General features: G+C 51.2%; 1 protein-coding gene across 1 annotated transcript in view; it reads right to left on the bottom strand.

The window, feature by feature from the left end:
• The window catches only part of Samm50 (SAMM50 sorting and assembly machinery component), a 21,509-nt gene extending 9,641 nt beyond the window's left edge, over positions 1–11,868 (bottom strand). The window contains exons 1-10 of the mRNA XM_021182891.1: positions 11,705–11,868; positions 8,145–8,255; positions 6,870–6,971; positions 5,224–5,311; positions 3,980–4,086; positions 3,440–3,570; positions 3,151–3,238; positions 2,534–2,662; positions 2,049–2,120; positions 817–903 (exon numbers count right to left, since the gene is read on the bottom strand). Coding sequence (XP_021038550.1) covers positions 817–903; positions 2,049–2,120; positions 2,534–2,662; positions 3,151–3,238; positions 3,440–3,570; positions 3,980–4,086; positions 5,224–5,311; positions 6,870–6,971; positions 8,145–8,255; positions 11,705–11,725 — 936 coding nt within the window. The 5' untranslated portion in view covers positions 11,726–11,868. The remainder of the gene's footprint in view (positions 1–816; positions 904–2,048; positions 2,121–2,533; positions 2,663–3,150; positions 3,239–3,439; positions 3,571–3,979; positions 4,087–5,223; positions 5,312–6,869; positions 6,972–8,144; positions 8,256–11,704) is intronic.
• Positions 11,869–13,264: the final 1,396 nt, after the last annotated feature.

The raw sequence follows: 13,264 nt of genomic DNA, 5'->3' as shown, positions 1-13,264 counted from the left end.
GTTGCTATGTCACAGTGTCTCATCACAGCAATGAAACCCAAACTAAGATGACCTCCTTACTCCTACCTCTTGATATAAGCACCTAGAGTGTCGGGCAGTCAGGGTGCAGGTGGGGGAGCACACAAATGGGTGGGTAAGAGAATGAGTAGATACTCTGTAGATGGAAGAAGGATGTGTAGACAGGTGGGTGTACACCCGTGTAGACAGGTGAGTGGGTAGGTGGAAATGGTAGGTAGACAGAAGAATAGAATAAGTACAGTGGAGCCCTCCATCCCTCAACCCCCAGGCTGGAAGAGAAGAGAAGGTGGCTGGAGACATGCCTGTGCCAAACTCCTAAAAGCCTGGAGCAGGAAGCCACATGGACAGGTAACAAAAGGACGTTACAGCAGCAGGAGGCAGAAGAACACCACACGTTGCCTGTGAAGGAAGAGCCCCACCTCTTTGACAGAGCCTGTATGCGCAGGCGGGTGGAGGGGTATAACTGTGAAGATCAAGGTGCTCCGAGCACCACTCTAGAGTCCAAACTCACAGGGAAGCAGTGGATAAGGTGTGCAACTCAGGTAGCTCAGCTCGGGTATGGGAGGACGGGGCTCAGGGAAATCAGAGCATAGCTCCACACCACAGGCAGGGGCAGCAGAGGATGATGGAATTCTGTGGTACCTGAGAGTGAGGACCCAGTGCAGCCTGGCAGGCCTGACTGGAGGGTCTTAAGTCCTATGGGTTAAAGCACCACAGCACTGGGCTAATACCAGTGCTCCGGGCTCAGGGTTCCACAGGCACAGTGTCTCACAGATACAGCGGAGGCCACAGACTCACCGAGTCCAAGGCGAGCGGCTTATTCAGCTGAAGCTCAAAGTCTTCCTTGATGAAGCTCACATCTCCTCCAGTGTAGCCTGCCAGCTCCTGAGGGAAGAAGCCACAGGTCATAGGGACACGGGGGCTAGCTACTAAGTACTACCTTGCCCACAAAATGACAGTTTTGCTGTCTGTGCCTTTCTGAAGGCACTGGCCTGCTCAGCATCTGAAGAGTGAGCTGCTTTCATGACAGGAACATTTTACATACAAATCTCACCACTAGTTGCTCCCCTAAAAATGAAGATTGGGCACTGTCCTGGCTGGTTTGTGTCAACTTGACACAAGTTAGTCATCAGAGAGGAAGGAGCCTCAGTTGAGGAAGTGCCTCCATGAGATCCAGCTATAAGGCATTTTCTCAATTAGTGATCAGTGCAGGAGGGCCCAGTTCATGGTGGCTAGTGGTCCTGGGTTCTATAAGAAAGCAGGCTCACAAGCCATGAGGAGTAAGCCAGTTAGCAGTACCCTTCCAGGCCTCTGCATCAGCTCCTGTCTCTAAGTTCTTGTGTCCAGGTTCCTGACCTGTTTGAGGTCCTGTCCTGACTTCCTTGGTGATGAACAGTATGGAAGTATCAGCTGAATAAACCCCTTCCTCCCCAACTTGCATTTGGGTCATGGTGTTTCATCACAGCAATAGAAACCCTGACTGAGACAGGCACCCCAGGGTCCTGCTCACCACAAGCACTAGAAGCAGCAGGATGAGACTGGGTGGACCACCACAGCCACAGTGTCACCCAGGTCCCCCACGCCTGCAGGTCAGCTGACCACATCACCTTTAGGCACTAACACTACTCCCCACAGGCATCAGTGCCAGCCCTCAACTGGCCCTGCAGGCCCCTGCATGACAGTCCTGCCTACTGCTGGTCCTCCAACTCTGTTCTTGGCTGTTGTACGACACCACCAGAGAGGCTGTCATGTCAACCACTGTGGCTTTGGGGGAAGACACAAGATAAACTTCAAGGAACAAAGGCTGATTCGGAGGCCGGGAGCCCTAAGGGTGGAATCAACAACCCTTGCAGGCATTCCTAGAGTGGTTTTCCCATCTGTGCTGCTGGGATGGAACCCAGGCCCCCTCAGGTGGGAGTGCACTACTGAGTCCCACGCTACTGCATGAGTTTGCCAACTACAGGCAAAGCGTTATGTTACCCGTGCACAGTGCACTGGCTCCCCAGTGAGTTGCTGTGGCGAGAGGCTACCTGGTTGACTTTGAGCAAGGCCCCTCTTCTTGGCAAGATAGATGAATTCCGAGAGTCGATGACCATGGCATGCTGAAAGAAAGGAAAGGAGCAGGGCATTCTCATCTTCACTCAGGCAGCTCCAGGACAATACCACTTGCTATGCACCGAGGACTAGGGCTGTGCTGATCATGCCCACAGCCCTGCATCTGTGCCTGTCCTCTCCTCCCAGGACAGCTTAAAGTTCTGAGATGGCACACCCAGAGGCATCAGGGAGTTTTCCACTGACACTGACCAGCTTCGTCCCTTCAGAGAGCCCAGCAGCTGCCCCAGGTCATTACATTTCTTTTAACTTCTGTTTCCACTGATGTTACTTACAAAAACTATTAAGAGGCAGTGGAGGTGGAGCCAGTCTCATTGGCACCTCAGTCAGCCCCACATCAGCAGAGACTGGCCAATGAGTCACGGGCTGCCAGCTCACTCTCCACCCCGAGAGCAAGTCCTACCGAGAGAGACGATTTCAGTGAGTGTCCACTTTCCTTCCGCACAGCGAACGACGCAGTCCTCGAGAGGCAGCCCAGCTCCCGCCACACACCCTCCCACTTGACAGTGTGACTGGTCTTCCACAGGGGAAACTGTAAAGACAGGGAAGGAAGCCTTGTTCTGCTCCGTCCACACTGGAACAAGCTGCTACAAACCATCCTTTGAAATGAGGCATCTTTGAGGAACACACTTGATAAATTCTTTCCTCAGCACCAGGGATGGATCAGGCCTGGAATGGCAAGGGATCTTCCCCGAGCCTCAGGCCCAGCCTGAAGACGACCCATTTCAGATGAGAGGAACTGGGGGGGGCGGGGGGGGGGAGGAACAGAAGAGAACTCATGAAGGCAGAGGGGGAGGGCTGTAAACTGAGCCAAAGTAGTGCTGCTCTGAGCTGCTGGTGAAGGAACAGGGTCATACCCAAAAACTGGGGGTGACTGTCAACAGCGGATATCAGTCTCATCACAGTAAGACACACCCATGATGTGGCGCACCCACCTGGGCCCTACACTAGCTCAGGGCAGGCCCAGGGAGCTGTCACTTGTGCAGCCCTGCACCCGACCCCAGGGCCTGCTATACTCACACTGTACTCTGCAGACACTCCTCTGTCTGTCTCCCGAAGTGAGCTCCACGGGAACTGCCCAGTAACTTTATATAAGTTTACGGAGAAACTAGGAGGCAATAGGACAGAGCTTTAACAGTGAGGCACAGGGCTTACGCACAGCTAAACAACAGGCCCTGTTAGGCTACACGGGGGCTCATCCTCAGGACAGCGGCCTCGGTAGAGGCAGCGGGGGTCATTTCACATGCCAGCCATCTACTTTAACGTTTACACCAGGCCAATGAGCTCAAGGACCTGCTTGGCTTCCTACTTTCTCTCGAAGTTTCCAGGCTGTGGCTTGAAGAAGGACAGGCCGTAGGAAGTTTCTTTGGTTCCATAAGAAAACTGGAAAGTGACTTTTTCTGCACGTCCCAGAAGGTTGGGGAGTTTGAGGCCGAGTACCTAAGGGAGGGGAAAGGATGAAGCTGGTACTAGACCCGGGCAGGCAGGCTTTGCTTCCCACGGACGCCCTTGCCAAGCACACAGCACCCCACAAAGGCTGACCAGCTGGAAGACAGCCACACTGAGCACCTGGGGAGCTGGAAGGCAGAAGCCTCCTGCCCCAACCCCAAACCTCCCGACCAGGAATCGAAACAAGATCACCAGCACGCGCATCTGTTCTAGTACAGGGTTTATGATGGCTACAGAGGACCCCCAGCTCAGGCTGACCAGTCCTAGGAGGCCGAAGGAAAACTGAACAGCACTGCAAGTCCAAAGCCAGCAGGTTCCACAGCAACTGCGTTTCTCTGACAGGCCCCTTTCAAAGCTTACACTCAGAGCTCTAGACAACAACTACGGAGTCACGCCCTACCATACTGCCTTCGTTGTTTCCAACCATGGTGTTGTAACTGCCCGTCAGTCTCCTCAGCTCCGTCACTTCAAAGGTGACGTCTAACCCATTGGGCAGGGCATCTTCACCTAAAGAAGTAAGTATTAAAAGGGTCAGCACCGCTCGGGGGTAAAGGCACTGCCACCATGCCTGCCAGGCTGGGTACGTTCCCAGGACCCACTGACTCCTGGAAACTGTCCTCCGAGTGACACATACTTGCACACATACATGCATACACACAACCAAAACAGACCTCTAAACCTAACACCGACTAGGCTCTCTAACACCGACTAGGCTCTCTGTGCTGAAAACAACCTCAGCTGGGAATGGGCCCACCGATTAGGAGGTCCTGGAAAACGCTCTGAGTCCCAGGCAGCCAACATCAAAGTCCGGATTCATTTGACAGTAAGGACTTTATAACAGTACAGCTAAACGTCCCCCATCCAGCGGGGTGTGAGCAGTGTCTGCAATGGAGGTTTCTACGTCACAACCTGCCAAGGCCTGGGGTGCTCTCTGTGGAGTGAGGCAAAACCCTGCAGGGTGTGGTCTCAGAGGAGGGGTTAGCTCACGCCTTCCACCCAGGACACCTGCTGGGTGTTCCTGCTACATAGCAGTGGTGATGTCCAGTGGTCTCAACAGGCTGGGGGCAGGAAACACAGGGTGGGGCTGAGGTGGGAGGAGCCTTGGTGCTGGTCTGGTATTTGTTTGTTTGTTCTTGAGACAGGGTCTCTCAGTGCAGTCCTGGCTGGCCTAGAACTCATCACATAGACAGAGAAACACCCCCCCCCCGCACCCCTGCTTCTCAAGTGCTGGGATTGAAGGTGTGTACCACACCAACCCTCTTTTCAACCCTTACTACTCTGACACGTGCCACTTTAAACACCTCACACTCACAAGGTTCATTTGTCACAACTGTCAAGCACACACTCATAATGACCATTCCCTCAAGCCCACAACTCCCAGCAGGGTCAGTGACATGTAATGTGACATGCACAATGACGGGCTTACAAAGCCCTAAGCTAGCCTCTGCTGTTTGGGAATTCTATGGTGCAGCCGGGTAAGAGCTGGAGTCACAGAGAGAGGAGCTGACCAGTGCAAGGCCATGTCCAGCAGGAACTGCAATGTAACCCTAGGTGTAGCTTTTGAGACTGCTAACTCTGCGACCTGCTTGAGAAACCTTGGAGGCTACAGGATGGCATCAGGAGGACATGCCCCATGACACTTACCATGACACGTATCGATCAAAACATCCACTTGTCTAAAAATTCCTAGGCGAAGCAGTTTTTCCCGGGCTTCATGAGATCGCCGCATTACCTGGGAGAGGGACAGATGGCGGAGAGTGAGCTCTCTTAAGACATGGGAGCACTGAAGCCATGTGACCTATAAATGCTTGCACTGGGAGGTGTGTAGAAGGAAATGCCTGTCAAGTCCCATGAGGAAGAGGCGAACCTGACTGAGACAGCCAGCAGCCAGCACAGGGAGTGAGCGCCCAGACACAGAAAAGGCCAAGGATGAGCAGGAAGAAAAGGTAACAGACAGGATACACTGGAAACAAAGTGACAAAGAGCTCCTGGGATTGAGCAGAGGCTGAGAACCTGAGGGAAAATAGGCACATCTCTGCAATCTCAACATTCAGAGGCTAAGGCTAGGAGAGCTAAAGATGGAGGCCAGCCTAGACTACACAGTGAGAGGATATCTAAACAAAGGGGGGGAAAAGGAAAACAAAGGAGGAGAGAGAGGGATGGAAATAAATATAGAAATAAAAAGTATTTGAGGCTGGTGAGGTGGCTCAGTGAGTTATGATGTTTGCCACCAAGCCCAGTTTGATCCCAGGGACATAGCTACAGATTGGAATAATGAAACCACACTCTATGTCCAATAGATGGCAAGACCTTAGAGAACGTGGTTCTCAGCTCTGGGGAGTGGACCTTGCCCATCCCCCTGCAGGGGTGTGCAATGGTGGATCTCCTTGCAGACCAATCTGCTGACCCTTGAGGTGACAATGTGCCCTTCGACATAGTAACCCTACTTGCACTGTGCACACTGCAACACAACAGTAGGACACTGAGTACACAGCCATCCATGAGAGCCAAGCACTCAGCTCAGTTCATGTCCATCCACAGAGAGACACAGCAACGACACAAAGAGTCTGCAGTGAGGCTTCCCACACAGGTTCTAACAGACAGGCCCACGCGCCTGCCCTCACAATGACAAAAGGGAAGCCCAGCGCTGCCAGCCACCTAGGTTCATCCTCGTGGAAGTCACACTGGGAAGAACCAGGAGGAGCCCAGGTGGCCTCTGGGAATGATCAAGCCGTAGTGACAAGGAAGCGTGCACATTCACACCAACATGCTCTCCACCTGTGAGTTACACCTCTTATGTAACTGTCCTAAAACAGCACCTTATGCTCTAAAAACACAAACTTTGGATTGCTATTTTGCTGACCCTGCCTCAAGGTTAGCAAGAGGCTGAGAGGAGCCAGGTAACTGGACCACAAGGACACCGCTGATGACCTCTGGTCAGTGTGGTCCAAAGGCAGGACAGAGGGATCCACAGGATAGAGGGTCTCCTACAGCACAGCAAAGAGTCCATGTGACCAACAGAGCACGGGCCTGGGGTGTGGAGAGGATTCCACAGAGAAACCCAGGGATGGATAACGCTGATGCTGAGAGTCAGGAAGAGTGCAGGACAGGCAGGCGGAGCAGAAAAGAGGACAGACTTGTCCTTCCTCAGGATGAACAGAGGTAAGGACAGCTGAAAGTTTATGTAAGCTGTGGGAGGCACTCTGCAGTGAGAAGCTTGGGGAAGGGTTGTGGGTCTCAGATTCTTCAGAAGTTATAGGCAAAGTGTGCCACATGGAGGACAAACTCACCTCAATGAGGTTTTTAGCCTTAAAAACATCTCCGATTTCACAAATGATGATGTCATCCTTAGTCCGTCCAAGTCCATCAAAATGAACGTGCTGAACCACCACCTAAATGTGACAAGGGAACAGAGGTCACCACGTCTGGCACAGGAAGCAGGTTGGGACTGTAGCTGGAGGCAGGGTCTGAGACGAGACGGGGGCAAGGTCTTCTCAAGTACAGTAACTGTCTTACTCCTGACTCCGTTCGTTTTGAACTTTGCCTTGTATGGGTGCTTGCTTACATGTCTGTCTGAGGAGCATGTGAGTACCTGGTGCCCACACAGGCTGCAACAGTGTCAGATTCCCTGGAACTGGAGTTACAGTTGGTTATGACCTGCCACGTGGGTGCTGGATATCCAAGTCCTCTGGAAAAGCCACACTTTTAACCTGTGAACCATCTCTCCCGCTTGTACTCTTTGTTTCTTTGTTTGTTTGTTTTGTTTTGTTGTCAGCTCCTGTACTCCTATTTTAAGATTTAGCTTGGCAGTAAATGAATGAGCTCTGGTCTCTCCAGCCAAACAACCCAGGATCACCCTAACAAGCAGTGAGGCCCGGCCTTCTAAACCTGGGCCACACTTGCCTTTGATGTGAGATGAAGACCCCTGAGAGGTCACAGGCAGGTAAAGAATGACCTTGACTCTTCTAGGAGAAAAGAACAAATAAAAACTCCAGAGCTGGGGCTGTAGCTCTGTGGTAGGGCACTTGTCTGGGATGCCATCCTCTGCTGGTGACATGCCCTTAATGTTATCTGTCTATTTATCTATCCATCCATACATACATCCATCCAAACATATATATGTATATAGACTTAAGCATAATTTGAGTCTATCTTTGAAAAACTTTTTAAATGTTATTAGATGTATGAGTGTTTACCTGCATGTATGTACCTGTACATGTGTGCAAGGCTGTCAGATCTTCTAGACTCTAGAATCTAGAGCTAGAGTTACAGGTGGTTTTGAGCCACCATATGGGTAGTGGAAACCAAACCTAGGCCGTCTGAGCCATCTCTCCAACCATGAAAAACCAAATTTTGTTCTATTTTTTTTCAGTAGGAACAAATGTGTTTGCCTAAACCAGCCACATCGACTGTCACCCAGGAGAACCTAAGGAACAAGGAGCTACTGTCCTCAAGTCAAGGTTCCCTATTTGCAACTGGTGACATGTGAACTGCTTCACTTTCCAGAGGGCCTTACCGAGAGGACATTCCAGAAACAGCATCAAGATGTTCCATGGAATACTCACATCTTTGTTTTCCAGGATTTCCTGTTTCGCTTCGGGCTCAACTTCCACAAACTCGGCTTCCTCCCCCAGTGCTCCAAAGTCAGTTCCACTCGACGGGAGGGGCTCCAGACTCTGCAAGGGACAGAGGAACTTAGAATGAAAAGGAGCCAGGCCTCTACCTTTAGGCTTCAGGTGGTGTCATGAATTCCAGCACAGCTGCTCCCTTCGTCAGGGTGAGGAGCTGGGGACAGGATGGGACACATAGGGAGGCTGGTGTAGGCCAGTGGGCAGGTGAAGGTCGGGGGACCGTGCTTAATAAGCATGTTCACTGGGTAATTAGTAAGTGAAACAAAGATTTCAAAAAGCCCTTATACGTTGGGCGGTGGTGGTGCATGCCTTTAATCCCAGCACTTGGGAGGTAGAGGCAGGCAGATTTCTGAGTTTGAGGCCAGCCTGGTGTACAAAGTGAGTTCCAGGACAGCCAGGGCTATACAGAGAAACCCTGGGGGGGAGGGGAGGGAGCCCTTGTACATGCTTGTCAGTGGGCCAGGAAGCAGGCACTTTACACAACCCAAATGCTGGCAGTGTCTACACCACCAAGCTACACTCCCAACCTTGTTTGCTCCTTTTCTTTAGTTTTCTGAGATTGGGTCTCTCCTCACATACCCTGTGTAGCCAAGGCTCTCTTTGAAACTCCTCCTGAGCCCACTCTGCTTCCAAGTGGTAATATAAACTGTCACCACCTCAGTACAACACAAAGCCAGCCATGGTGGTACATGGCTATAATCCCAGCCCTGGGAGGCTGAGGAGAAGACATTCTACCATTAAATAAATAATCACAAGAGCAACTTCTTTTTTTTTTTTTTTTGGTTTTTTGAGACAGGGTTTCTCTGTGTAGCCCTGGCTGTCCTGGCACTCATTTTGTAGACCAGGCTGGCCTCAAACTCAGAAATCTGCCTGCCTCTGTCTCCCGAGTGCTGGAATTAAAGGCATGTGCCACCACGCCCGGCAAGAGCAACTTCTTAATAAGTTTCTGGGAGCTGGGGCTGGGGCTGGGCAACCAGGACTGGGAAGACTGGAAAACACAATTACAGATACATGACACACACATATTACAGTGCTTTATCTGTGTGTACATGTAACATGTAATCTGTTCCCGTGAGTGAACCCTCAGTCACTGGGACACTTGGCAGCAGAGATTTCCAAGCATCCTTGAAGTGGACTCAGAGCAACATTTCAGGGGAATTTCAGAAACAGGCAGGCAGTATCTGGCTGCTTCCTGTAGTCAGGCCCCTCTATGGTGCCCACAAGCACTGATATCTGCGGAGCAAGGGGACTCTGGGGCTGCCTCTGCCTTCTCCTCCTCCCGGAAGGCTTTCTGCCACACGCACATTAAACACACAGGTTCTGAGTGTCAGGAAGGAGCCCAAGAGGATCACAACTCCTCCACACCTGCCCTGAAGACTGGTCCTCAGAGGACCTATGGGGAGACACGCCTAGACTCCAAGCCAGTATGCCATGCTGGCTGCCTGCATAGTCTGAAGATCCACTTTAAATGCTATCTATCTTTGGAGGAGGTGAGGTACTAAAACAGGAGCACAGGCCTTGAATTTACTATGATTCTCCTGCCTCGGATTCTTAAGTGCTGCAATTATAGGCACGAGCCACCCTGCCATGCTAAATATCCCCTCTGAACCATTCTGACTGTGTGGTTTTGTGTGTGTGTGCTACAGAGAGACACACAAATAAAGAGAATACCCATGTGTGAAGGGTCAGGGTCAAGTTCTCACAAACCCAGGGGTGGTCTCATAGTCGCTACATAGCCAAGAACAGTCTGGAAACCCTAATCCTCCTGCTTCCAACTCCCAACTTTCTGGAATTACAGCCGCCATGTCTGGGTCCAAAGGGATACCTCTTAAACGTTAGAATTTTGTGACTTCAGATAGTTTCTCCTTTTTTTGGGTACTCAATTCCTATTCATGGGATACTAATTAAATGCAATTTTCTTTTGTTCTTTTACTAAGTGAGGGGGAAAAGAAAAAGGCAGGTGCCTGCCTAGAACCCTAGCACTCGGGCTGGCAATGGTTCCACACTAATATGGGCACTTACCAAGGATGACAAACAAGACATCATTTCATGTCACTATTCATTGGGTTCCTGCTGTTAGTAATCTTAAATCACTATTAACTTCTCCCAAGTATGAAAACATCAAATGTGCATGTGGATCCATTTGTAATCCAACAGTTGGCAAATCTACCTTGTAAGGGCAAAGTCTGCATTCTATTATTTAAAAAGTGCCAATGGTCCTTCCTAAGATGGCAAAGCATGACACAAAGTTCGCCAGAGGCCACCAGCCCCACAATCTGGAGGGCAGATGTCACTGTGGTTCACACTTCTGCCACAGCTCAGTATCCTCCAGGACCTGTTTACCAATGGGGATTCTCTCACTACGTAGTGTTTGTTTTGTTTTTAGACAGGGCCTCACTATATAGATCTGGCTGGCCTAAAATTCACTGTGTAGACAGGACTGGACTTGAACTCACAACAGATTCACTGTATCTGCCTCCTGGGTGCTGAGATTAAGGGTGTGTAGTACCATGCCTAGCTACTGGCTCTATAAGCCCAGCTACTCAAAGGTATGAAGGATTCCAAATTCAAGGCCAGCCTGAACTACAGACTGAGCTCAAGGCTGGCCCTGACAGCCTACTGAAGGAAAATAGTTGAAGAGATCTATGGATATAGCTCAGTGAGTGCTTGCCCGAGATACTGACACATGCTTGTCAGAAGCTTAGACAAGACTCCTAATATGAGGCTAGCCTGGGCTACAAAGCCAAAGTCAGAAATAGGGATGGAGGGGATGCTGAGACAGCACAAGGGTTTTCTATAGTTTGCTCCGCCCATTTATGGGGAGGGCGCTCATTCTGTTGTACAGAACAAGATTCTGCCCAATTCCAGGTGGCAAATGAAAGCCAAAAGTGAGGACGGCTCAGCAGGCACAGGCCTAATCACCAGAGTTCCATTCCCCAGGTTCCACACCAGAGTAGAAGGAGAAAACTGACTCTAGTTGTTGTCTTCGGACCTCCACATGGACACACACACACACACACACACACACAACTTTTTAAGCAATAGTGCTGGGTTGGAGCAATGGGTTCAGCAGGTAAGAGGACCAGAGTGGTTCCTGACACCTACAAGGAGGCTCACAACTCTCTCGAACTACAGTTTCAGGGGATCAATTGCCCCCTTCTGGCCTCCACGGGCTCTGCACACAAAGTGCACGCACACGCGCACACACACACACGCGCGCGCGCGCGCGAACACTGGTGCACATAATAGTAACTGGAAACTGTAAAACAAGGCTGCAAAATAACTTGTTGTGTCTTGTCTTCTGACAAACCCTTCTTCCAAGCCGTGGTGCTGTAAGGTCACCTGGGGAAATTCCGCTGAATGACCTTGGGCAAGTCACCACTGCCCTCCGGACCGCGACAGACAGCCTCGGGCCCAAAGCAGCTCCCACACCCTCGCTGCCGCCCTTGCCCCAGGCGCGCGTGTCCCGCCCAGCCGCCGCGGGGGTCTCTCACCCGGGCGTGCACTGTCCCCATGGCTCCCTCTCCGGCTGCTGCCCCGCGGAGGTGCCCGCGCCCAACCCAACTGAGCTACAAACACAAGAGGCGCGGCTACAGGTCACGGAAGCTGCGTGCCGAGCGCCGCCATGTTGTCCCGCCTAGGGCCCGCCCCCTGACTCAAGAGCCTCCGCTCATTGGTCCGTATGAGAGAGTGACCCGGATGTTCACAAGAACGCCAGGAAGTCCAGTGCGAGCGTGGAGCGTTCAGTGACGCCCAGAAAGCTGCGGTTATGGGCAGAGCTGGTCCCGTGAAAAGGCAACGGAGCTGAGCCCCTCGTTGTATGGGGGCTTACCTCGGTCTAGTCCTTGGAGCCTCAGTTCCACTTCTAAGGTGTGAGCAGAAGGGCGCAAGGAAGACAGAGTGTGTGCTCCGGGAACCGAGCATGGAGCCTGGGTAGGTTCAATACCGTAACATCTCCCAACGGGTCCAGTCAAAAGGGTCTGGGCGGAGGATGGGGTGGGGCGTCTTTAAAGAGAGTTCAGTATGTAAAGACACTTGCCTCCAAGCCTGACAGCGTGGTTCAATCCTGCAGACCCACATGGTGTTAGGAGCGAACAGACTCTCAGAAGTGAATAAATTTCGCCTTCCCAGACTCCTCAGAAATGTGTGTGTATGACATTTAATTTATGTGTTTATTTATGCATTTACTTATTTATGAGACAGGGTTTCTCTGTGTAGCCCTGGCTGTCCTGGAACTCACTCTGTAGACCAGGCTGGCCTCGAACTCAGAAATACGCCTGCCTCTGCTTCCCAAGTGCTGGGACTAAAGGCGTGCGCCACCACTGCCTGGCGACATTATATTTCAATTAAAGGTTTTTCCTGTGTAGGCCCGAGTGTCCTGGAACTTGCTCTGTAGACCAGGCTGGCCTCGACTCACAGAGCTCCATCTGCCCCTGGCCCCCAAGTGCTGGAATTAAAGGTGCATGGACCACCACCACCCACATTCATATTTTTAAAAAATATTTATTTATTTATTATATGTAAGTACACTGTAGCTGTCTTCAGACACTCCAGAAGAGAGCATCAGATTTCGTTACTGGTCGTGAGTCACCATGTGGTTGCTGGGATTTGAACTCAGGACCTTTGGAAGAGCAGTTGGTGCGCTTAACCGCTGAGCCATCTCACCAGCCCCAGATTCATATTTTTTAAAAGATGAATGGAGCTCTCTTGAGTGTTAAGGTGAGGGCAGTTACATAAACAAGACAGCTGTGCATTTGTGTTTTGGTAGCAGAAACAGTTGCTGTGCCTCAAAAGAACAATGTAATAAAAGCCACTGGTAGCTCTGAACTGCAGTTTACTAGAGATAGAGTGGGGTTCCTGTCCTCTGACCTGCAGCCAACCTGACACCACTGCACTTTACCACTGAAGCCTAGCTTCCTTTTCCATCCCCTCCTTCCAGGAGACTCCTGACCTATTTCTCTGCAAAGATGGGGCCCATGTTCCTGTGAATCTGAGCCTGGCACCATGCAGGGATTCATGGATAATTGCTATGTTCCTATCCTAACCCAATCTAG

The sequence above is a fragment of the Mus caroli genome, chromosome 15 (genome assembly GCF_900094665.2).
Source record: "Mus caroli chromosome 15, CAROLI_EIJ_v1.1, whole genome shotgun sequence".
NCBI classification, from domain to species: Eukaryota; Metazoa; Chordata; class Mammalia; order Rodentia; family Muridae; genus Mus; species Mus caroli.
Note: the sequence above shows the minus strand (reverse complement) of the source record. Positions and strands in the feature narration are given on the sequence as shown.